This window comes from Siphateles boraxobius, unplaced genomic scaffold (genome assembly GCF_051911475.1).
Source record: "Siphateles boraxobius isolate OS27281-9 unplaced genomic scaffold, OSU_SipBor_1 7, whole genome shotgun sequence".
Taxonomy (NCBI): Eukaryota; Metazoa; Chordata; class Actinopteri; order Cypriniformes; family Leuciscidae; genus Siphateles; species Siphateles boraxobius.
In genome coordinates this window covers 39,246,274-39,270,953 of record NW_027509197.1, presented here as the reverse complement: position 1 = coordinate 39,270,953, position 24,680 = coordinate 39,246,274, and the positions used below count along the sequence as shown (strand labels likewise).

General features: G+C 39.3%; 2 protein-coding genes across 6 annotated transcripts in view; one reads left to right on the top strand and one right to left on the bottom strand.

Annotated features, from left to right (window-relative positions):
- parp14rs3 (poly(ADP-ribose) polymerase family member 14-related sequence 3) overlaps window positions 1-15,232 on the bottom strand; it is a 36,992-nt gene extending 21,760 nt beyond the window's left edge. Inside the window, exons 1-8 of one of the 3 annotated variants that reach the window (XM_077215804.1) lie at window positions 15,161-15,232; window positions 14,851-15,069; window positions 14,207-14,388; window positions 13,123-13,166; window positions 12,868-13,034; window positions 12,381-12,620; window positions 9,980-10,216; window positions 940-2,972 (exon numbers count right to left, since the gene is read on the bottom strand). In XM_077215804.1, coding sequence (XP_077071919.1) covers window positions 940-2,972; window positions 9,980-10,216; window positions 12,381-12,620; window positions 12,868-13,034; window positions 13,123-13,166; window positions 14,207-14,388; window positions 14,851-15,022 — 3,075 coding nt within the window. In that variant the 5' untranslated portion in view covers window positions 15,023-15,069; window positions 15,161-15,232. Of the gene's footprint in view, window positions 1-939; window positions 2,973-9,979; window positions 10,217-12,380; window positions 12,621-12,867; window positions 13,035-13,122; window positions 13,167-14,206; window positions 14,389-14,850 lie in introns of all 3 variants that reach the window. The other 2 variants (XM_077215805.1, XM_077215803.1) reach the window with 2 other exon arrangements.
- nmi (N-myc (and STAT) interactor) lies at window positions 12,487-23,734 on the top strand. Of its 3 annotated transcripts, XM_077215854.1 has the most exons (13): window positions 12,487-12,693; window positions 13,148-13,190; window positions 15,198-15,256; window positions 15,352-15,428; window positions 15,540-15,593; window positions 15,698-15,754; window positions 15,829-15,987; window positions 17,001-17,117; window positions 17,679-17,844; window positions 19,409-19,515; window positions 20,013-20,199; window positions 21,291-21,394; window positions 23,028-23,734. In XM_077215854.1, the coding sequence occupies exons 5-13, from the start codon at window positions 15,558-15,560 to the stop codon at window positions 23,229-23,231; spliced, it is 1,137 nt and encodes a 378-aa protein (XP_077071969.1). In that variant the 5' UTR covers window positions 12,487-12,693; window positions 13,148-13,190; window positions 15,198-15,256; window positions 15,352-15,428; window positions 15,540-15,557; the 3' UTR covers window positions 23,232-23,734. The 3 variants fall into 3 exon arrangements, with proteins under 3 accessions (XP_077071969.1, XP_077071968.1, XP_077071971.1); XM_077215853.1 differs by lacking the exons at window positions 12,487-12,693; window positions 13,148-13,190 and having other exon boundaries at window positions 15,182-15,256; XM_077215856.1 differs by lacking the exons at window positions 12,487-12,693; window positions 13,148-13,190; window positions 15,198-15,256 and having other exon boundaries at window positions 15,297-15,428.
- The last annotated feature ends 946 nt before the right edge of the window (window positions 23,735-24,680 follow it).

Below are 24,680 nucleotides of genomic sequence, written 5' to 3'. Positions count from 1 at the left end.
TGATGATGATGATATGCCGTAAAATTCTGAATTATTTTCCAGTACAAATACCCAAACATTCTTTAATCAAAATACATTTACTTGAGATGTAAAATGACTGTCTTGTTTACTTAAATTGTTACGTGGATGCAGATTGACGAACCCAAAAGCAGACTAAATGCTCTTCACACAATTTATTGAAGACAAAAAGGGGAAAACAAAGCCCACGAGGGGGCAAAACAAGACAGGACTTGGGTGACTAACTAGACAACGACACTGACAAAATACTAGAAAACAAACAACACTTCGAGAGATACTAAAAATGACTAGACCTTCAATGACAAGACTTTCACAGGATACTCACAAGTAACGTTTGGCAATGAACCGACACAAGACAGCAAACACAAGGGGATAAAATAGGGAGACACTAATGACAAAGACAGGTGAAGCTGACTAGACAATAATGACAAGAGGAGGATAACAAGGGGGCGGGGTAACGTAACGAGACAACACAAGCACATGGCTCAAAACAAGACCATGTGCTTGCACAAAAAACATGATTCTGTCATGATCCTGCCACAAGACAAGAGGAAATCAAGGACACGAGGGCAGAATCATGACATAAATAATAATCATCAAAATTATGTTTTTTTAGCTTAAAACAAGAACAAATATCTGCCAATGGAGTCAGAAAAATAATAATAATAATACAATAAAATAATTAAAATTAAGTTTATTTTCTGACTTCAGATATATGTTCTTGTTTTAAGAATAAGCTCACTTAATATCTTCAGTCATTTTGCTTCTCCAGTAAATGTATCTTGATTTAAGGATGTTTAGATATTTGTACCAGAAAATAAGAGAAAAACACTGAGGAAGAACTATTTTTTTTTTTGCAGTGTTGTTAAACATTTAAACATTTTTAAACATTTAAGGTTATAAATTAGTAGGGGATCATACTAGTTCCTGGATCAGAGCGTTGTACTCCTCAACGATCTTCTCATCTGAATCCAAAACGCTGATATTTCTGATGTTTTTAGGTGAATTGTGATGCTCGCTGCAGAACTGCAGTACGGCTGCCCGGATCGCCATGCAACTTTCTTTGACGGAGAATCCAAAGGTTTCACAACCAATTGCCGGCATTGCAATGGAACCGCATCCCTTTCCCTCAGCTGTAAGGAGACAGTTTCTCACGGACGACTGAAGGTAGTTTGAGTCCAGCGCTTGACCTTTCTGCGGGAGCACGGCGTAAATGAGCGTCTCGGCATTGAGTTTTCCAGCATCGCTGACCAGCACATCTCCAGGTAAAAGACTCTGCTTTTCCTTCTTGGGAGTTTTACACACTTCTGAAATCTTGTCACCTCCAAATTTAAGAAAGCGCTGAGCCACGGGGTTTTTAAAATCTAGATTTCCATTCATCGTACAGACCAAAGCGTCGGCTGTAAAATGGTGCAGGTCTCCCTCAATGACGCTCAGAGTCACGAAATCGCTTATTTTGTGTGTGAAGCTCTTCGGAAGAGCAATTATGTGTTCTTGTGATAAATACAGGTTGCATTGCTTCTCTCTGGCTTTTGTCTTTATGTTGTCTTCGAGCTTTTCCAGAACCTTGGCTTCTCCTGCTTTGCGATACTTAAGCTTCTCCACAACAATGGATGAGAGCGTCTGCTGTACGACATCCACGGCATCTTTAATGTTGTCTTTCGGCGCTGTGACCTTCAAGCAAGGAGAATTTGACGCTTTGTAAGCAAGTATCGAAGCGCCAAGCCGCTTGAGTTCAGGGAGATCGGATAGATTCAGAGAGGAGTCCACGAACTCGACCTCTCGCACAGATTTAAGAGGGACGTTTTCAGTCGTCGGTTCCTTGTTCTCTAGATATCTCCTGACTTTTCCTGTAACATCCGCAACTGCGTTAGAAAGCCCGCATATTATAACCTGCATGTTTGATTGTGCGATCCTGATGTCGTTTGCTTTCTTCATTTCATCTGGAAGATTCCTGAGAAAGCGTGTCAAAGCGTCACCGTTCTGATTGGGAGAAATCTGCATAACCTCCTCTTTGAGAATCTCACCGATTTTCTCCACAGCTCCCTTCAGGTTTTCCTTCTCAACCAAGATCCCAAAAAAATCCTTTCGGTTTATGAATCTAGCTGGAATGTGGTTGTCCTGCTCAAACTTTAGAATATCCAGCGAGTTTAGAAAGTCAATCAGATGAGAAGAAAGCTTCAGCTGGTGCGTGAGTATGTTCTTCTGTGCGTTTTTGATGAGCATCTCCACTGAATTTACTTTCTCCTTCAAACCTTTGAGGGAAATAATATGTTGTTTCTCATCATGGGATAAACTCACCTGCCCTAGTTTGGACTGTACGCGCTCTTTTATCAGATCAAATGTCTCTTTGCAGTCTAGTTGAATTCTTGCTTCGATCGTGTTTCTTTCCACTTCGACCTCAACAGCAGCGTTATTCAGGAGAATCCCGATTTTATCCGAAAGGATCCTGACCTGCTCTTTCACTCCAGAAATTACAACTTTAGAGTCGCGCTCCTTAAAGGAGAACGCTGTATCAACCGTGACGAGAACGTCACAGTCCTTTTCAACTTTCCTCCAGACGTCCTCCTCAACTTTCAGCTCTTCTGTGTCGTATCCACTCAAAAACGACTCAATTCCTCTCATTATCTTGGACTCCCAAGTTGGTGCGATTTGCAGCGCGGTCAGAGACTCTTTATTGACGTCCATCTCTAGAATCATTTCACTTGCTGTGCTGTCAATGAAAACTTTGGCATGAAGCAGTTTGGCATCGCTCTCCAGTTGTGTTCTACATCGCTTATTGGTTTCGAAGAATAGGAGTAGATCTTCGCTGACAGAAATGTTGACTTTTGTGGTGGTGTCAGTCAGGGTGGGTTTTTCTCCGGTTAAAGCCTTTTGCAAAGTTGAGTAAAACAGTGAAGCTTGAACATCTGTGCCGCAAACACTGTGTTTTTGTTCCACCACTGCATGTGCATCTATTAAAACAGAAAAACAGTAAAATTACTCAATAACACTTTACAATAAGGTTCATTAGTTAACGATGAGCAATACATTTGTTACAGTATTTATTAAGTAAGGGATAATCCACGGCTAGCCATGCATTAAAGGATTTTAATGCACGACATAGAGGCGAAGAACCACCCGACGTGAAGCGGAGGTTGCCTCTACGTCCCGCTTATACCACGGTTTTTTGCCAAGTTAAAAATAAGTTAAAGCTGATGTTTACTAGGGCTGCAACAACTAATCGATAAAATCGATTATAATCGATTATGAAAATCGTTGTCAACGAATGTCATTATCGATTAGTTGGTCTGCTTACGTCACGGGGAGCGTTTACTGGTACGCACCTTCTTTTACTGTCTATGGTACGCACACACACGCAAGGTCTCTCTCCCTCAGGCGCTCTGCCGAGCGCGCGCGCTACACGGTTTGGAGCAGTCTCTTCTGTCTCGCATGCGCGCTCTTGCTTGCGCGCTCTAGATTTCGGGAGTTTGAACTAATTCGCGGGCATCAGGGAGCCGCAATCAATATGCGGGAGACTCCCGGGACTTCCGGGATGTCTGTATTTTGTCTCGAGCATCAGGTTGTGCAATCAGTTCGCTCGCAATGTAAGTGATGGATTAAAATAGCGCTACCGCAGAAATAGGTTAAATTAAAACGGTGTTTACAAAGTGAAGCATTAAATACAAAGGCAGTTAATAACAGCAGCAGTAAAATATTGTTTTTTAGTCACTGTACTCAGTGGTTTTCAGCGAATGCTTGTGCACTAATGCAAAATTTCTCCTGTCCTTTACTCAAGCCTGTTAGCTTGCTGGGTAACGTTACCTCCATTCCGTTCTCTTTTTATAGCATTTGTCTACTAAGTTTTAATTGTTTTTCAAACGCGATCTACTGCGGCTCTACGTTCACACAATTGTTTTCAGTTTTTTTATATTTATTTAATCAATTTATCCTTATATTATTCTTTTATATATTATACATAATATATATTATATTCTTTATCCTTATATTCCTTATATATAATTAATTTTAAATAAAAATTAAATGAATTATATATTTTAGATGTTTTTAGTTTGTTTTTAGTTCAGATATTCACATCTGAACAACATGTCTGTGTAAATTTGTTTTAACAAAAATTGTGTTAAAACATAATATGTTGGATATCATTTTTTTTAACAATAATCATGTTTGTCAACTTGCCATCAGCAATTATCATTAAAAACAATGCAAATATTGATATTAGTAAAACTCAATGTGTGGCTTTTGCACTTTTTAAAGTACACCTTTACACATAAATACCCTGATTTACGGTTTTATTTAGTTATAATAAAAAAAAAAATCTAATTTAATTTCTATCCGATTAATCGATTAATCGAAAAAATAATCGTCCGATTAATCGATTATCAAAATAATCGTTAGTTGCAGCCCTAATGTTTACAGTGTAATTTTTTAACAGACGTGTAAAAATGACGGTTATTTTCTTAAGTTACGGCTCGTTAGTTCTAGCACTCCGTCCGCTTTAAATAAAGTAGAGCCATCGGATTGCTTTTATTTGAATGAATTATCACATTTATTTAAATTCATTATTAAAAGAGAGAGACAAAGAACTGAAAGAGTCCCAATTGCCAAGGTAGTTGAGCCCCATCTGCTCCCTGGTGAACCACATATCGGTGCTCTCGAGTTTGCACAGAGGGATGCGTCTCGGATGCAAATAGAACGCTCCGGCATTTTCTGGACACTTTGACAGATATTTTTTAAGTCCACGGGACAAAGTGGGTCGCCGGGGCTCACAAATATAAATCCTCGTAAATTTTTCAGGTACTCTTTCCCATTCTTGTCTTGCCGGAGAACGAAAGACTCTTTTGATAGGTTACGGTTTCCTTCTCTTCCCCTCCGTGCAAAACACAGCTGTATGTCAAACCAAACTTTTCTTACAAGTCCGGGTGTGAAAGGGGAGAGTGCAGGTACATTTCTAATTTTCTCTAAGTCAGACTCAGTAATACGCGGATGATGAACGCTGGCGTCTTTTCCATTTTTCCTGTAGCGCTTTAAAACTGATTTAAAGATGGCATTGCTTAACTTGAAGTCTTTATCACTTATAATGTTGTATTGTGGAAATTGCAGTAACTTGCACGATGGGCCTGGCCACGTCCAAATGAGCCGGTTTGAGGCGGTCGATAGAAAGTCGCTCCGGTTTGCCGCCTCTTTCCACCACAAAATGTTTTTCCCCCGTCTCCAGAACCCGGAATGGGCCCTCATAGGGCAGACGTAACACTCCCCTGTGGGCATCGTGGCGAATGAAAACGTAGTCAGTTGTCTGAAGTCCAGCGGGGATGTGTGAGTGAGGGAGGCCGTGACGTGAAGTAGGGACAGATGCGAAAAGCCTTGCATTGTCCAATAGAGTAGACCGCTGGAAAGTAGCAGACCAGGGAACCGTGGCACTAGGGACAAACTCCCCCGGTACCTGCAGTGGCTGTCCATAAATAAGCTCCGCGGATGAGGACTGAAGGTCCTCCTTTGGTGCAGTCCTGATGCCCACCAACACCCATGGGAGCTTGTTGACCCAGTTGCTGTCTTTGAGGCTGGCACGCAGGGCAGCCTTCATTAACCTATGAAAACGTTCACAGGGTCCGTTAGCCTGCGGGTGATATGCGGTCGTGCGGTGGAGTTTCACTCCGAGGCTCTGTGCGACAGCGTACCACAGCTGAGACGTGAACTGCGCGCCTCGGTCAGAGGAAATGTCCGAAGGAGTGCCGAAACGGGCAACCCAGGTGCCAATAAATGCCCGTGTCATCTCGACAGACGCCATTGTCGTCAAAGGCACAATCTCGGGCCAGCGGGTGGTCCTGTCAACCATGGTGAACAAATATGTGAAACTGTGAGAGGAGGGCAGAGGACCGACCAGGTCCACGTTTACATGGTCAAAACGTCTCTCCGGAACCGGGAACAAACCTAACGGGGCTTTAGTATGGCGGTGGACTTTGGCCCGCTGGCACTCAACACAGATGTTAGCCCAATCCCTAACGTCCTTCTTGAGGCCGTGTCAAACAAACTTAGCTGCAACCAGTCTTTGTGACGCTTTCGAACCTGGATGGGAGAGACCATGGATGGCGTCAAAAACGTACCGTCTCCATCCCGAGGGAATGACTGGCCGAGGACTACCTGTGGAGATGTCACACAGGAGTGTGGTGCCTGCATCGCCAAAAACTACATCCTCGATCTGCAGACCTGTAGTCGAGGTCTTCAGGAGTTGCACGTCCGGGTCTGTGGCCTTAGTGGCCGCCTTGCGGTTGTAATCCAAGCCCAGGTGGACTGCCCCCACCACAGCCCGTGATAGGCAGTCAGCCACGTGGTTGGTCTTACCAGCAACGTGCTGCAAGTCCGTGGTGAACTCTGAAATGTAGGACAGATGACATTGCTGGCGGGCGGACCACGGTTCAGCCACCTTGGCCATGGCAAAAGTCAACGGCTTGTGGTCCACAAACGCAGTGAAGTGTCGGCCTTCCAGCAGGGAATGAAAGTGTCGGATGGCGAGGTAGAGACCCAGCAGCTCCCGGTCGAAAGTGCTGTACTTCCGCTCAGAGGGGCGCAGCTGGCGGCTAAAGAAAGCCAGCGGCTGCCTGGCACCGCCTACTCACTGCTCGTAGACAGCACCGACAGCATAGTCTGAGGCATCCAAGGTGAGGGCAATGGGGGCTGTTGGAGAAGGATGCGCCAGCATGGTGGCGTTCGCTAGGGCTGCCTTAGTGGCGGCAAAAGCCCTGTCTCTACTCTCAGTCCAGTCCACAACGTGCTGTGGTTTACCTTTCAAGGCCTCGTGCAAAGGCTGCATGAGCAGAGCAGCTCAAGGGATGAAGCGGTGGTAAAAATTCACCATGCCGAGGAACTCCTGCAGGGATTTGACAGTGAGCGGGCGTGGGAACTGTGTGACTGCCTCCACCTTTGATGGGAGAGGGACCGCCCTGTCCTTAGTGACTCTGTGTCCAAGAAAGTCAATGGTGGAGAGGCCACACTGGCACTTGGCGGGGTTGACAATCAATCCATGTTGGCTAAGCCGCTCAAAAAGGGTTTGGAGGTGCGCCAGGTGCTTAGACTTGGACGTGCTCGCTACTAGAATGTCATCCAAGTACACAAAAAGAAAAGGCAGGTCCCGCAAAACAGAGTCCATGAGAAGTTGAGAAGTTTGGGTGGCGTTTTTAAGGCCGAACGGCATGCGCAGGAACTCAAACAGGCCAAACGGCGTGATGACTGCCGTTTTGGGGATGTCCGGTGGATGTACCGGCACCTGATGATATCCACGAACAAGGTCCACCTTGGAAAAAATCACCTTGCCAGACAGGTGTGGTGAAAAATCCTGTATGTTTGGGACTGGGTATCGGTCAGGCGCCGTTGCCTCATTAAGCCGCCGGTAGTCGCCACACGGGCGCCAGCCGCCACCAGGTTTGGGGACGATGTGGAGGGGCGATGCCCATGGGCTGTCGGATCGGCAAACTATTCCCAGGCATTCCATGTTCGCAAACTCAGCCTTTGCAACGGCCGACGGTCAGGGCCACTACTGAGCGCCGGCCCCGGCGTTTCCCGACTTGCCGAAACTGCATGGTGAGCGACATTTGTTAGCCATGGTTCCAAACTTAGCATGGTAGAAACATAAGCCTGGAAGTTGTTGGGGGCCAGAAGACAACTGCCGCCGAGAAGTGGTTGCCGCGACGTAGGTGGAGTCGTCACGTGTCACCGATGTGATGTGCGCGAGAAAAAGAGCATCCGCACAATGTCCGTGACTCGCCAGGAAAAATTTATCAGCTTCCTCAGGCAGTCTCCGACACTCAGTGATTGTGGTGTTGGCTAATGCAGCTCTCACTTGTGAAGGCAGCTGACGCAGGAAAAGCTGGATGAACAGAAAATCGGGTCTGTGCTCTCCCAAAAGATCAAGCATGTGGTCCATGAGCTCGGACGGTTTTCTGTCACCCAGTCCTTGATGGGAGAAAAGCCTGGCGGCTCTCTCAGCGTCCGAAAGTCCGAACGTTTTCAACAGGTGGGCTTTGAGTGCTGCATACTTCTCGTTTTCCGGAGGATTTGTTAGAAGGCTCACCACTCTGGATGCCGTTGAATTACCGAGAGCCGACACTACGTAGTAGTATTTTGTTGTATCCGCGGTGATCTCACGCAGCGCGAACTGCACTTCAGTCTGTGCGAACCATGCCGATGCGGACGAATCCCAGAATTCGGGGAGTTTGAGGGTGACAGCGTTCGCAGTCATGGTCGTGTTGTGTCACTGGATATGTCCAGCAGACTAATGTCGGGGTCACCAGTGTGGAAAATCCAGTAACTTGCAAGAGACATCTTCTCACTTTGAGCACATAAATACTTGTGTAGTTTATTTAGTATGAAAAAACTAACAGCAAAACAAGTTGCGCTGACAAGCGTCCTACGTCATCACCCATACAGAACATTTAAAGGGACCACGATCCCTGAACAGTTATGAGGAAAAACGCTAAGAACAAAGTAGTGCATTTGTCACCAACAATGTATAGAACTACATTTAACACAAAGGTGAATTATGTATGTCACAGTCACTACAGTATTTTGTAATGTGACGGTTTATACCTGCTCTGAGACACATCAAACTTGCAACACTGTATTCGCGTCCAGCGGTAGACTGAACAGAGGCATAAAACTGCCGCAATGTCTCATTTAAAAGAGAAGCAGAGTAGGTCTCGAAATCACAATTTTTCTGTCTTTGACGCAAAAAGTCACTGAAAGTGTTAACTGCCCATTTAGTTGTCTTTTTCGTATTGACCTCATCTTTGTTGTCTTCGATCTTATCTAGCTCTGTTGGTGTTAATTCTTTGTGCCGCTTTTTGTCATTCAACGTCTTCTCCAAGTCTTCTATTTCGTCTTGTGCCTGGGCCCATTTCTCAAAATTGCCATATTCACCATACAAATTAAACGATATGCAAAAATCATCCATTTAGCCAACCTAAATAAACGTTTTCATATGTGTCTCTCATTCTGTTTGCAAGTGTAACTGTGTTACTATGGTTACCAATGATTATAGTAGCGGATTAATTTCGAACTGTAATCAAACTGACTGGAACTACCTGTGCATTAAATGGTTTTACTGCACACCTTCCAGCCAATCAGAATCGAGTATTTAAACAGCCCGTGGTATAATCTTTGTTAATGTTAACAAATTAGTTAGTTAATGCTAACTAATGAACCTTATTGTAAACTGTTACTCAGTCTTTTCCAGTATCTTAATCTTTCTTAAATCAAGATACAAGCAAAATGATACGTTATTAAGTCTCGTTTTCTGAAAAAAAAAATATATAAAATTAAGGGACTTTATGCCAATTTGGTCAGAAAATCTTTTTTCCCTTTAAATCAATATTATTTTTCTAACCACATTTGCAGATATTTTTAAAATTTATCTTTTTAGGGATGCACCGACATGAACATTTTGGCCGATACCAATACAGTAATTCTTTATATTTGAAAGCCGATAACCGATATATTGGCCGATAAATCTAAATCCAAGTTTTTATATATTTTTTGAGAGCCTGATTAAAAAAACAAAAGTCTCACCATCAAAATTCATGTTTCAAGCACACAATTTAATTGTCCTTTTTATAGTTACTTTTATAGCATATATGACAGATTTGCGAAGTTAGGGTTAGGGTTAGGGCATGTTGCACTTAACTGTATTTTCGTTTTTTGAAGTGATTCCAATCATATTTCAATCATGTTGAACAGTGTGCATCTGTGTCTCAGCTGAAGGAAATCCATTATTTATCGGCTTTAATATATACATAATAATATAATATATCGGCCGAATTATTTATTGGGCTGATAATGATAACATTAAAAATGAATATATATCAGCTTATACCGATATGTTGGCCGATATATCGTGCATTCCTATACATTTTTGCGATGTACTGTGTTAAACGAATATTTAATTATTGCAGCTAATCTGAAAACCTACCATCACAGTTCCCAAAAGTGATGACCGCGCTTGTTCGTCTGTTGATCCATATGAAGTTCTCGATCTCTCCGCCTCTGCTCTTCTTCTTGTTGCTGAAGTAAAGGGTGAGGATTTCTTCACTGATCTTCTCCAGACCTCCCCGGACCAGGACCGAATCCGTCCGCTCCATACGCGTCACTCCGATGTCTCGGCCCTGCAGTTGCTTTGAGGTGCATTTTCTTATAAATGATTTCACATCTGTTGATAAAATGAAAAAGGAAGAAATATTATCTAGGCTACATGTTCTTTTGAAATGTTCACCGAATTGAGTATGTCGTCATTAACTCAGTCTTAGCTCGTTTTTGAATGTTGACCACAACCAGCAGTCATTCATTTTCTCCAGTTAAAGATGTCACTCGTCACTCTTATAAATAAACTGTTTGTTTTTTTCACAGCAGTGCCATAGAAGAGATATTTTTGGTTCCCCAACTAATTTTTCAGTGATCATTTTTCATTTCTTAAAAGAATCATTTTTTTCCTTCATGTGAAGAACACTTTAATAATCTAAAGAACCTTTTTACACTATAAAGAACCTTTTGTGCACTGGAAATGTTCCATGGATAATGAAGGTTTTTCATGGGACCATCAATGACAATAAATAACCTTTATTTTTAAGAGTGTAAAACAGTGAAGTATGAATATCTGTTTTTAATGTTGACAATGTGCACATTTATATTTACTGGTGCTCTGGATGAGCTTGTTTATTGATTGATTACAGTCTAACATTACTTGTATTGATCAAAGTTGCTGAATCGTAAACAAGTGTTTCATGAGAATATAAAACACAACAGTGGAGAGTGGAGACACAAACTGTAACTGATCTGAAAATCTGTCATTCATTAAAATCATGAATTACTATTAAGATGAGCTGTAAAACAAAGATTTTCTTCCTCAGTATTTTTGTCTTGTTTTCTATTACAAATGTCTAGACATTCTTAAATCAAGATATGTTTACTGGAGAAGCAAAATGACTTAAGATATTTATTTATATATTTGTCAGGGACAAAGCAAACAAACATAGTGTCAAAATCAAGCATGTCACTGATGTGTTGCACATAAAGTTTATAGCTATTGCTAATTTTCAACTCCTGGAAGTCCTTGGAAGGGCTTTTATACACAATAAAATTGACATGATTTAAATTTGATAGTCAGATTGAAGAGTGAGAGAAGAAGAACCAGTTCTGGAACCACTACTTCAGGGAGCAACACAAGTGTTTTCATTTCACTACATTCAGTCTTGTTGTCTGATCAAAATTAATTGGGTTTTGCTTAAAACAAGAAAACATATCTGCCAGTCTAGTCAGAAAAATAATATTGTTTTCCCTCTGAATTGAGGTTTTCTGACCCCCCATTGGCAGATATTTTTTTCTTGTTTTAAGAATAAAGTCACTTAATTTTTTTCTCCAGTAAATGTATCTCGATTTAAGAATGTTTACATATTTGTACTGGAAAACAAGACAAAAATACTGAGGAAGTGAACAAAACTAATTGTTCACAAAACAAAATCAGTGGTTGCAGCACAGATGTTCACACTTCACTGCTTTACTCATTTGCAAAAGGCTTTAATTGAATAACATTATTGTGAATATTAAAGGACAATTCCAGCCAAAAATGAACCTAGGTCTAAATAACACATGGGTACCGAGTCGACCGTTCTCTGGGATGTGTTTTCATGATAATCGAATGTACCCAATTTTTAAAGAAGATACTTTATAAAGACAGTACACTTTGCGTATATAGGCAGGAGCCATCTTTGGAAAACAGTCTCGACCAGTCGAATCACGAACGCCGTGCTGGTCGATAGTCACAGTTCAGCTCACGTAGCACGGCGTTCGTGGTTCGACTGGTCGAGACTGTTTTCCAAAGATGGCTCCTGCCTATATACGCAAAGTGTACTGTCTTTATAAAGTATCTTCTTATTAAACTGTCTGTACACTTACTAAGTTCTCAATGCTTCGGTTTGCAGGTAGAGACCCTCATTATGCTACCGTGTTAGTGTGGGGCTATTTTGAGCCTCGTTAGTGGTATTAACTAGCGATTTTTATTTTTACTTGTTTTATGCCCTCTATACTAGCGTTATAAACTAATCTGTGGTTAAACTAAAACTAACGTTAAAACTGGGTACATTCGATTATCATGAAAACGCATCCCAGAGAACGGTCGACTCAGTACCCATGTGTTATTTAGGCCTAGGTTCATTTTTGGCCGGAATTGTCCTTTAATGACTGCTCAGATTATATGCTTGGGTGACTTCTTTTCCATGTTACACAGTGTATTGTAAACATAGTAGACCCCAAAGACAAATAAAGAAAGTGACAATAACAGACATCCAGAGGGAAAGTGCAATGACTTACAAACCCACCAATATCTTGTTTGAAGGTGACAACAATCCTATCATCATCATCAAGTGTCTCCCAAGTGTATTCTGTCGTCTTGCTACAGCTGCCAATGAACACTGAGATTTTCTTGCAGTCTGTGTCGCCATCAAACCCTGTCAAGATGAAGCGACGGGGGTCTGACTTCTCTCCCAGACATCCTTCATTATACACTTGTAAAGATACACCAATATCATGTTCTTCCTTGCCAAAAATCCTCTTGAAGTCTGAGAAAAGGGTCATCAACATTGTTAAAGATGACAACTATCATCATGATTTGCTTTTTTAATGTTCTTTAAGGTAAGCTCTGACTAAGCTAGTGCTAGTTGTCTAATGATAGTTTCCTTGAAACAGAATTAGGCCTACATCATGTGTAAGTGATGCACCAAAAATAGACTTGCAAAACTTGTTTCATGTTACATTATGAGTGGCTAGTAAACAAACTCCCAGTACAACTTTGGTCTTAAATCATACCTGACTGGCTGTAGAGTTTCAGGATCCAGCTGTTATTTCCGTGCTTTGCTAACTCAAATTGCTCTGTAAATTGCTCAAAATACATCTGAAGTGTTTCCTTATCAACCGAAGTTAATGAAGGGGTGGTAATTAGAAGATCTGGTATTTCTGAATCCTCCTCATTGTCTGTATTATGAACAAATATATACATGTGACTAAAGTGTCATTGTTAATGTTTTGAAATCTTAATATTTTTAAAAAGTAAAAGCATTATAGTCAAAACCTTTAATTTCTGTTGCAGGCTTTGTTACTTCAGAGACCTTTGTAAAATAAGGAGGAAGTGTGTGAGTATATTCATCCAACCTAGTTTTAAATTACAGTAATGTGTCACTCCTTCACTGAATTACACATTTAGGGGTGTAACAATATATCGTGTCACAATACATCGCAATACAAAAATGCATCAATAAGTACCGTGGATAGTGACGATATGTATTGTGTATAATTCACCCTGTGTGAAATCTTTTTTTTTTAAATTTAGTTTTAGTGTCAGTACTACATTAAACTACTATATATAATGTATAATAATGCAATGGGGGAATATTTGTGGGTCCTGATAATGGCAAATTTCTGATGTTACCAGTAAAAATTGGCCTACGTTATTTTAAATATATCTAGTCGTGAAACAATGCAAGCATATTCGTCTAAAATAATTCTGTTTTCAGCTTCAGAATCATGAATATTTTTATGGTGTCACTATTGTCCTTTACCATATGTCTTGGAGTATCATAATAATATTGTATCGTGAGTTCAGTATCGTGATATGTATTGAATTGTGACATGAGGGTATTGTTACAACCCTAACTGTATTTCTCTTATGTTGCTATGATATTTTAAATCAAGATCAGGACCCATATTAAGCTGGAGTGTTGCTTAAATGTCCCATTGCTTCCTTATCTATCAAAAGAGGCATGATTCATGATATTTTGAAACTTGTAGTCTAATGTGTGAGTCTATATCGCACCATATAGCTACTGGAGTACATCAGGGCTCAGTGCTTGGACCACTTCTCTTCTTCATCTACATGTCATCACTAGGATCTGTCATTAAGAAACATGGTTTCTCATATCATTGCTACACAGCCTGAATTACTATTCTATATATCTATTTAAAAAAATAAAAAGACTAATTGGGACTAGTCACAGCACTTGCATACTGTTGCCTTATTGTTGGTTTGATTGCTTCTATTGCTCTGCTCAGTTGTAAGTCGCTTTAGATAAAAGCGTCTGCTAAATGATTAAATGTAATGTAAATATATAAACGATAATAATTCATAAATGATAATAGACCACAGAATCACCTGGTTTGCAGGAGCGGGCAGTGACTTGAGGAGAGCGTTTTTTTCCAGCTTGGGCTTTGGCAGAACTTGTGGTTTGATCTTTTTGCTTTTCGTGTCTTCTGGTAGTTTCACTGTCACTTCAACTGCTCCCTTAGATTTGAAATCAACTTTATGGATTCTTTTGTCAAGCACCTTCTTCAGATCTGGAAAACAGGGGAATTATCTGTAAAACTCTTGCATTTCCCAAACAATTTCCGTTTTTTTTTAATCATATATGTTATGTAACGTTGTGGAAGGTTTGTTTTGAGCTGGAAGCTGGAAGGTTGTTTGGCCCACTGAGTAAAAAAGATATAATTGTGACTTTTTATCTCACAATTCTTATTCTTTTCTAACAATTGTATGCTTTTATTTCACAATTCTAAATCTCTCTAAAACCATTAATGCGAGTTTATAATATTTCGTAATTCTGAATTTTCTCAGCATAGTGTAGCCTATTGTAGAAAAGTTCGAATTGTGAGATAAACCATGGCAATTACCTTTATTTATTTTTATTTTTTTCCGAGGAGGAAATAGCCTAACGAAAATAAATAAGCTTCCTTTAAGTATCAGTTTTGTCTATTCTAATGTGTTTTAGATCAATTATGATGTTTGCGATATAGACTCACCTTCTTCGCTCATATAAATCAAAAGTGCTTTTCGTTTGTCATCTTGATGTTCTCGAATCTGCTCGATCTCTCCTCCTGATCTCCTTTTATTTTTAAAATAAAGCTCAACCCTTGATTTCACACGGTCAAAATCATCCGGCAAACCCTCGAGAATCAGACTTCTCTCTTCCATCTTTGCGCTCCAAAGAAGTTGCCTAACTTTCTCCTAAAGTCACAAAACTGTGACAAAACACTCATAAGTGACTGTGAGGCATATTGTCACACGAATATACTCACAAAAAAAATCATAAATGAAGGAATCAAGGCGTACTGATTCGATTCAACCGATACTTTCGCTTTTACTTCAGGATTCGCTCACGTGACTTTTGATCAATACGAGACAAGTCCGGGATCAGGAAGTTTGGAGGTAAATAATAAGTGACGAATAATATTTACTGAATATAAATCTGATCATAGTCACTGGGCAAGTTTTTGGTGGTTTGATTCGTCTTTTTACCTCAGATAGCCAAGTTACTTTCGATTTCGCTCACGTGACTTCTGATCAATACGAAGCAAGTTCGGGATCAGGAAGTTGGGAGGTAAACAATATGTTGTGAATAATATTTACTGAATATATATTTGAGATATTTAGTCATTGGACAAGCATTTGGTGGTTTGATTCGTCTCTTCTTTTCTTTTTTCTACCTCAGATAGATTTCACTTGTGACATGTCTGATAACGCTGGAGACCGTGAAAACGGCGAGGTACGTCCGTTTCACACACTTTTTAGGTTTCTATGTGAATTCAGTTTAACATTTTATAATGCTTTAGTAAAAAACTTGTATAAAATCGTGTATAAAATGAATAGCTTCGCAGTCTGGACGACGAGATGATCGCTGCTGAGGCTGAGCTACAGAAATACAAGGTTAAAAACTTCACAAACAATTCATCATAAATGATCTATATCGAACATTTGCATCAATAATAATCTCCACACAGGATCTCATTGAGTCTGCGGATAATGAAAGATCTAGATTGCTGCTGGAAAAAGCTGAAGCTGACAACGAAAAGAGAAAAGCCGAGGCAGAACTTAAGGCATTCATGGATGCTGAAGAAAAACAGACTGAGCAATATGATAGAGATTTGCAAGAAGTACAGGTGAATTTCGAGGCTAACGTTAACATGAAACTTTCTCAGAATGTAGGGTAACATGGGGGAAGAAGATGCCTCCCTCAAGAACAATGTGGATTTACTTTTAAACAGCAACATATATAGATATAGGCTAAGTTTAGCATGTGCATGATGATGATGCATCAGACTAGGAAATAAATATAAATAGAAACATTTGCTAATTTAGCCTAGTTGTTAGCCTAGCACAAAATGTCAAATATTAAAAGAGGTAAGCCTGCCCCTACTGGATGACCCATCTTACCCCAAAGGCCGAATTTTATCTCTTTACTTCAAAATTAAAACTATAACTTTTACTCCACAGATCTATAATCATTAATATGTCCTCAAATCCCTCATTAACAAATAGACACATTCAACATAATACAATGTCATAAAACACTATTTTCCAGACACAAAAAATTAGATCAGTTGCCCTTAAAACTGTTTCAGCTGACTAAATCTCACAAAAATTAAAGTAGCATAGACATTCATAAGTGAGAAGATAAAATAAAGCTGGTGGGTGGCTCATCTTGCCCCGGGGGGGTCATCATCCCTTATGTTACCCTACTTGGCAAGGTTCTCTCAAAGTTAGGAACAAACCGTCTTCCAGTAACATTAAAAGAACATTTGTTCAGAGTTATCTGGCCTTTAAAAATGTTATTTAAATGTTAGCACAAAACCATTATTTAATTATACATAATTTATGGAACCTTCTTTTTTTATTTCTTAAACGTTTTAGCTGGACATTCGTCTAACGTTTTTCAAATGTTACTTGTCTCAGAATGTTCAGAGAACATTTAAAAGTAACATTCCCATGATGTGTGCAAAATTCTAAAATGAAATGTTCCTTTAACATTCGTATAACCAACAAGAAACATTTTTAAAACTGGATGTTTTGATTGTTCAGGGATCATATTCAAGTTTTTTCATATTGTTAGCTGGGTGACCACTCTAACTGAAAGCAGCTGATGAGAATTTGTGTTTATCCTTCATCATTTCAGGAGGAGATGAAGAGTCTTGATCGGGTCAAACAGGATCTGAAGAGAGAACTTGATGATGTTCGAAAGAAGCTTCAACTCAAGAGGGACGAAAGTGACTCTCTGCAACGCAAATTCAAGGTTGACTTGTGTTTTATTATTACAATGTGAACATTTATTTTTACTGTTGCCCTAGATGGGATTATTTATTAATTAATTAACATTTTGATAATTTAAAGAACCCTTTTACACTATAAAGAACCTTTGGATGTTAAAGGTTCTTCATGAACCATCTATGCCAATAAATAACCTGTATTTTTTGAGTGTAGTGATAAATGTAGTGCCTCGATGCCATCTCATCTTTCTTTAATACATTTTAGCCTAAAACTCAAAGCGTACTCAACTCAGATATAGTCCTTTCTCAAAATCTAAGGTGATGTATACGAATACTTTTCCTTTAAATTGTTGACTTGGCTTTTGGCTTGCTTAGTTGGGGACATTTAATATTCAACAATATTATTGATCTGCCTTACTTAAGGTGGACGATGACGCAATTTTCTTCTAGAAACAAACTTTGCTGTATTATTTGCATGTTATCACTGTGATGCTGATACAATCTGTATTGTAAAAAGCGCTATATAAATAAAGGTGACTTGACTTGTCTGTAATTGAGCAATAACTCTTCATTCTCTCTGAATGCAGATACAAGCCAAAATCCCGGTGAAACCAGTGAAGTTTACTCGTGGTCTTGAGACGGAAGAGGGAGACGAGAGAGAGGATGTCGTGGCGTCTGTGTTCACGGTCACACAAAGACCATCGTTTCGCTTGAAGGGCGGCCAGGCTCTCATCACGTTTGAGGAGGAGAAGGGTATGGAAAAGATAAAAAAATGTCACGATTGTGCATTTTCTCTGGTTTTATTTGCATTGATACATGCAGTGCTTGAAGTGGGAAAAGAAAGGTGCCGGTACTCTCTTGCATTGGCAAATCATGACATTTGAGATTTCTACAGTGAAAATTTATGGTGAGATTATTATATTTTCATGTCAATCTGTGTTTTGACCACGAACCATGAGCTGTCACTTTAATTCACCGCGTGCAGCACAGCAAAAATAGACTCGGAACGATCTCTGCACTGGTGTATACGCACAGCACCAGGAGTGCATGACGGACCGAGTGCGCGTGCTGTGTGAAAGCTCGAACCTGTTAACATGGGTGCGGAAAAAATACGCACTGCATACGCACTGCAAACGAAGTATATAAACGGGCGTGACACTGGCGCTTTTTCTGTCAGTGGTCGCGTACCGGCTACATGCGAGAAGTAGCGGTACGCAAGAAAAAGTGCAGGTACGCTTAAGAGTAAAATGTAGAAGTGCCGGTACCGCGTACCGGTGAGTACCGCCCCACTTCGAGCACTGGATACATGTATGTAAGAGCTGCAACAGAGAGATCCTGGTGTCGGGGGTTCTGCTGGATGTTTATTTATCCTTTCTTTTACCAGGAAGGTCCCATTAAAAAAAAAACTCTTCTTCCAGGGAGTCCTGGTCACATAAAAACACAAATACACAATTTTAACAACAAATACAATACAAATATATCAAAGATTAATGAAAATGGCAACATGATTCCTTCAGTGCAGACTGTACTATATTTTTTGGAGTATATTAGTGGGAATTGATTCTGTAACAATGCATTGCATATCATTCCATAACCAATGTGCATGAAAAGAAAAAACGATTTTACCATGCTGTGATTATACCCTAGGGGGAAAAAAAAAAATTCTATGCTTTTTTTTTGTAGAATAAAACCTGTAGCTGTAATTTGCCTTTTTGGCAAATCATTTTGTCAGATAAATACATTAACTAAGTTTATTGTTTTGTTCTTCCCTCATATTAAAAATATTGGGCGGGGGGAAATTCAAATATTTTCCTCATATATTGATGGTTTAACTGAACTTGTAAGTTATTAAAAACAAATATAACTTGTGCCATTACTGTATATACACTGAACAAAATTATGAACGCAACACTTTTGTTTTTGCCCCCATTTCTCATGAGCTGAACTCAAAAATCTAAGACTTTTTCTATGTACACAAAAGGCCTATTTCTCTCAAATATTGTTCACAAATCTGTCTAAATCAGTGTTAGTGAGCACTTCTCCTTTGCCGAGATAATCCATCAGCATTTCAAGATGCTGATTAGACAGCATGATATTTGCACAGGTGTGCCTTAGGCTGGCCACAATAAAATGCCACTCTATGGCCTTTAGATTTGTGAACAATATTTGAGAGAAATAGGCCTTTTGTGTTCATAAAAAAAAATCTTTGAGTTCAGCTCATGAAAAATGGGGGCAAAAACAAGTGTTGCGTTTATAATTTTGTTCAGTATATGTTTCTCATAATGTGGACACACTGTCTCTGTTTTGTGTCGTTCAGTGGCAGAGCAGATCCTCAGACTGGCGAAGTGCTCGGTGACCTTTGACAAATCCAAGATGGATGTCAAGCCATACTCTTTAACTCTGGATCCTTCTGTGAAGTTTGAGGTAGAGCGATTTGAGAGGTTTTCCATCAGAGCTGAAATGAGGGATTGGGTCACATAGGGATGTACGATATATCGGCCAGCATTTTTTATGTTATCCTTATCGGCCCAATAAAAAAAATTGGCCGATATATTACAGCCGATAAGTAATATGATTGGAATTGCTTCGATAAAAGGAAAATACGGTTCAGTACAACATGTGCAGTGCAAGTCTGTCATATAGGCTATAAAATTATAATAAGAACATCATTATAATTGTGTGCTTGGGACATGGATTTTAATGATGAGACTTTAGGTTCTTTTTAATCAGGCTCTCAAAAATTATATAAAAATTTGGATTTAGAATTATCGGCCAATATATCGGTTATTGGCTTTCAAATATAAAGAATTATCAGTTATCGTAAGGCCGAAATTTTATCCGTGCATCCCTAGTATCACAGATTTGTTTCAGAATAATGTGTTCTTTGTTGACGTGAACTGCTGTTACTTCTGTCCATGCAGGTTCATATCAAGGTATCCAAGAAGACCATCAAGTTCTGCAATGCCCCGCCCACTTTACCTGAGGAGCGAATGAGAGACCGGCTGGAGCTGTCCTTCTCTAGACCCAGTCGAGGTGGAGGTGAAGTGGAAAAACTGGAGTACAACAACAGTAACGGCACAGGCCGCGTAACTTTCGTCAACACTGGAGGTGTGTCTTTATCCTCTCATGATGTTGTTTTGAACTTCTATATTATTATTGTGTATTTTGTGAATGTTTTTGTTCATCATAGAAGTTGTGTTAGGAATGCTGTACTATACACTAAAGTCGAGTCGAATAGTCGCAGATTATGTAAATAATGAACAAATAAGCCTGAGCTGAGACTGTACGTGGGTTGTCATGTGCACAGCTATGGCATATGACACAGTGCTCCTGTAACAGATTATTTTTATCAGTTCTTTTGTCTTTGGCTCGTTAAATTTCTCACAGATTTCGTCTCGTTCTAAATGAGATACAGATAAAGTAGCACAGTAAAGAATACATTTATGTGAATGCATTAGTGAGAGCGATTGCGTGAGATTATTTATGCTGCAAAATGGATTAAAATTGTATGCAAAAGTATGCAAATTGGGAAGCACATACCCAGCTAACAAAAATATGTTCTAAGAATGTTTTGCTAAACTTTCTGTTAAGTTATAAAATTGTTTTTTAAATGTTTCCTGATCATTCAAATGTATTGGGGATTTTTTTTCATTCTTTTAAGAGCGAAAGTTAAGAGAACATCCCATTTTTTAATTTTGCAAACATTCAGATAATGTTTACTTTGGAGAGTTCTCTGAAACAGCGTTTAAAAAACAAAATAATGCTTAAATAATGTTTTTGTGCTAATGTTTTCCGAACATTATTAAAGACCAGATTACTTTGAACTAACATTCTATTAACGTTACTGGAAGTTTGTTCATAACTTTGATGAAACCTTACCAGAACGTTCTGAGAACGATCCCTGTTAGCTGAGTAATGTATGATTTACAACTAGACTTTCACATTATTTGATGATGTTTTTCCACAGTCCCTGAATGGGTTTATCTCTAGAATGAAGGGATATCATCATTCAAACTAAATTTTGAATTCCTAGTACATGTCCCATTCTGATCTGCACTATCTTTTGTCATAATTCAGCCACTGTAGGTTTTTCAGAGGCTTCCTCTGATTTAGTCTGTTGTGTTTGTGGATGGGTGTTTCAGTATAACTTCTGTCAGAATCATAGTTTTTCATGACGGCCTTTCTGGTTTCACTTTCAGTTGCGGAGAATTTGGCTCTCAGAGGAAAGTTTTGTGTAGACACCGGCAGCGACGTGGTGGTTGATGTGCTTCCTCTGTATGACTACCAGCTCAAGAAATTTCAAGTATGTTTTCAACAACACACATTCATGTTTATTATCTACATCAGAAACGTGTTCAGTGAGGAAGAGCATGCATTTGATTAATGGGAATTTTTTTTACTGGAGTAGATTAGGGGTGTTACCAAAGCCAAATAACTTATCTAAAATCTCCATGCAATAATGAGTGAAGTGAATGAGTGAGAGATGGATTTGCACTTGTTTCATTTTTACTATGCGTTCATCTCTCAGAAATCAGAGCTTGGCAAGAGTAATATCAACTCAAATAGGCTACTACATCATATGATATGATATCGTATATTGTTGTATATATATATATAAATGATTTAAGCCTTGTACAATATGATACTCGAATGAATGGAATAAGCGCAGCACGGTCACAAATCAAACAGCGCATGAATTGCCGTCTCTGCGGTTCTCCGTTTTTCAGCAACCAAACCAGCACTAATAGCCAATAATCAACTAAGATTCATATACATTAATTACTACTTGATATGTCTGTTTAAATGTTTTAAACTTCGTATGATGCGATAAGCTACATGATAGATTTCATCTCACTCTCTTGAAGCTGATCCTCGCTGTCCCCGTGCGTATTTGGCGCTTGAACTGTGAGTTTTTTTCCCTTGCTTGCTGCGCGTCGTCTCATTTTATTACGACTCTCAACTGTGTGGTTACAACGTATATTACAATGGCATCGAACACAGCTCTGCCAATAATAATCAAGAACTGGAAGTGTCCGTTTTTATAACATGTGTTTTGACACTTTTGTCTGGCTGTAGACCTTTTGCACCGGAGAAACGAGGGCGCCGTCATCTTTAGAATATTGTCTTTGAACTTCCGTTTTTGCGGTCGCTCTGTATATTTCTATGGCATCGCTGTCCAGGAGTAATTAGCTGGTGAAGTGGATTTACTTATTGTAGAGTTAACAAAAGTTATCATGAGCATTGTAATGTTTATCATAAGCATTGTAAAGCTGATGTCTTAACAAATTTAAACCGGGATTTTTTTTACGAGCATTTCATGCATACCTATGCAAGATCGCTGTGAAAATACAGACCGGAAGTCAAAAGACAACGAGCGCAGCGCTGAAAAGGGGCGGGACTACATAAGGTCTATAGCATGAGAAAAAAATTAGCGTAATGCCGCCATCCAGGCAACGTCTTTTTAAGAGACATCCCTGCTTATTTCAGCAAGACAATGTCCCGAGAAACTGTGCCGCCTTCTAAGTAAAAGAGCCAATCGCTGATTGGTAAAGTCATTAAAATTGGTAAAGCTCCGGCTCACATAGGAAATTGAGATTGGCGCTTGGGACAGCACATGCGCATTGGCTCGTCTGGCCTGAAAAGTAAGTGTTTGGTGGGACTCTGAATGAACAAGGTGGAATGTGTTTGAGCAGCAGCGTGGAAATTAACGCTGTAGCTAAAACGCAGAATGGAGTTAAATTTATTAGGGCTTTTCTCAAGTGGATTTGACAAACGGCGCTCTGAAAAGTGAACAGACATATGCGCTGAATTAGAGACGGTAGAAGTGAGTGGGTCCAATATCATTGGTCTTAAAAACTGGGTGGTTCTTGTCCCACACATATACAATGGTTCCGACGCCCATGATTTGATTTACGGTGTTTTCTGTCACATTGCAGACGTACTCAGGGGCCCCGAATCGCACTGTGCTTCTGGGGGGAATTCAGGGGCTGATGGATGAAGAAGATCTTCAGGACCATCTAGAAATCCACTTCCAGAAACCCAGTAACTATGGAGGAGAGGTTGAGAATATAAAATACGTTCCTGATGGAAAGGAGCTGACGGCTTTCTTCTGTGAGGACCGCAACGAGAAGGCCGGCTGAGGGCCGAAAGGGTTTTCAGTACACTGCAAAAAATAATGCTCTTCCTTAATATTTCTGTCTGAGTTTTTGGTAAAACAAGAACAAATAACTGCCTGCCAATGGGGTCAAAAAAATTAACTTTTTCAAAGGGAAAACAAGATTATTTTTCTGATCTTTATTATTAAGAATGTTTAGATATTTGTACTGGAAAAGTTTTTTTTAAAGTGTTTGCACCAAAAATCAGGTTTTACTTAAAATCAGTGAGGAGAAACATTACTTATTATTTACATGTTAAGTTTGTGGGATTTTTCAGATTTTTCTTCAGATTGTACTGATTATATCAATCATACTGTATCTCCTCACTGTCTTCTTTAAAATAACATTATGACTAAACTAAGTTTCATTAAATACAATTATAACTGGAACAGAAGAAGTTTATTAAGTAGGTTATGTGTCCAATAAATGACATCATGCATTGTAAGAGCTTTGTATTTTAACTATATTAAAATACAGTTTATTCAAAAGTTGTCTACATGGGCTGCAGCATTAATGTTTAACCACTAGATGGTTTGGCACTTTTGCCAAGAATTTTGAATGATCAAACAATGAATGCATCCATATGCAAATGAGCCATATTTAAAGCCTATAATATTTTTTATGGTCTTTGATCACTTTGCAGCTATCTTTGGTAAGAGAATTGAACAGATTGATAGCTGTAAACAAAGCACAAGCTTATCTAGTATTCTTTTTAGTCAGCTTTTTTTTGTTTTTTAGTCAGTTGTCATTAGTATTAGTTTTTGCATTTTTAAAATGTCTAGTTTTTTTTATTAAGTGTCAGTTTTATTACTTCAACTTAAATGAAAATGTGAAATGTTGTCTTAGCAACTAGCTGAAATAAAATAATTTTTTTAATATTTTATTTTATGTAGTTGTCTATGTGTATATATATATATATATATATATATATATATATATATTTCAATATATATATATATATATATATATATATTTCAATATATATTTATATATTTCAAATCAGTCGGTCACTCTTGACGTACGTCGGACATCTCGCCAGAGAGCCAATCTAATTCGAGTGTAACTAAACGAGCCAATGAACATTGGCATGCAATGATTAGCAGCAGCTGCTCGCAGCGCGGGTATATAAATGAGCAACGGGTGCATCGCATCTTCAGCTTTTCGCTTCGGAGCCGAGTGTTTCATGTATGCTCTTGTCTGCATGCAGTGTCTTCTAAACGAGCAAGCTCTTCAAGGAGAACCTCTCGGTTTCATCGCTGTTAGTGTCATGGCACGGCAGTGGGGTCGATTTGTCCTTTTTTATTACTTATTATTTCCCTTTCATTGAGAACAAAAAAGGGGCTGTTTTTACAGCTGGTTTGGAAAATAGAGCAAAAACAGAGAACATTTACAATATTACGTCTAAAATGTCAAATCACAATATTCACTTTTTGT

What these genes read in the sequence shown, in the direction of transcription:
- nmi (XM_077215854.1), top strand. Translation starts at nt 15,558, where the DNA reads ATGTCTGATAACGCTGGAGACCGTGAAAACGGCGAG. An exon ending in CTGAGCTACAGAAATACAAG is followed by an intron (nt 15,755 to 15,828) that starts GTTAAAAACTTC and finishes ATCTCCACACAG; the next exon opens with GATCTCATTGAGTCTGCGGA. An exon ending in AACTTTCGTCAACACTGGAG is followed by an intron (nt 20,200 to 21,290) that starts GTGTGTCTTTAT and finishes TTTCACTTTCAG; the next exon opens with TTGCGGAGAATTTGGCTCTC.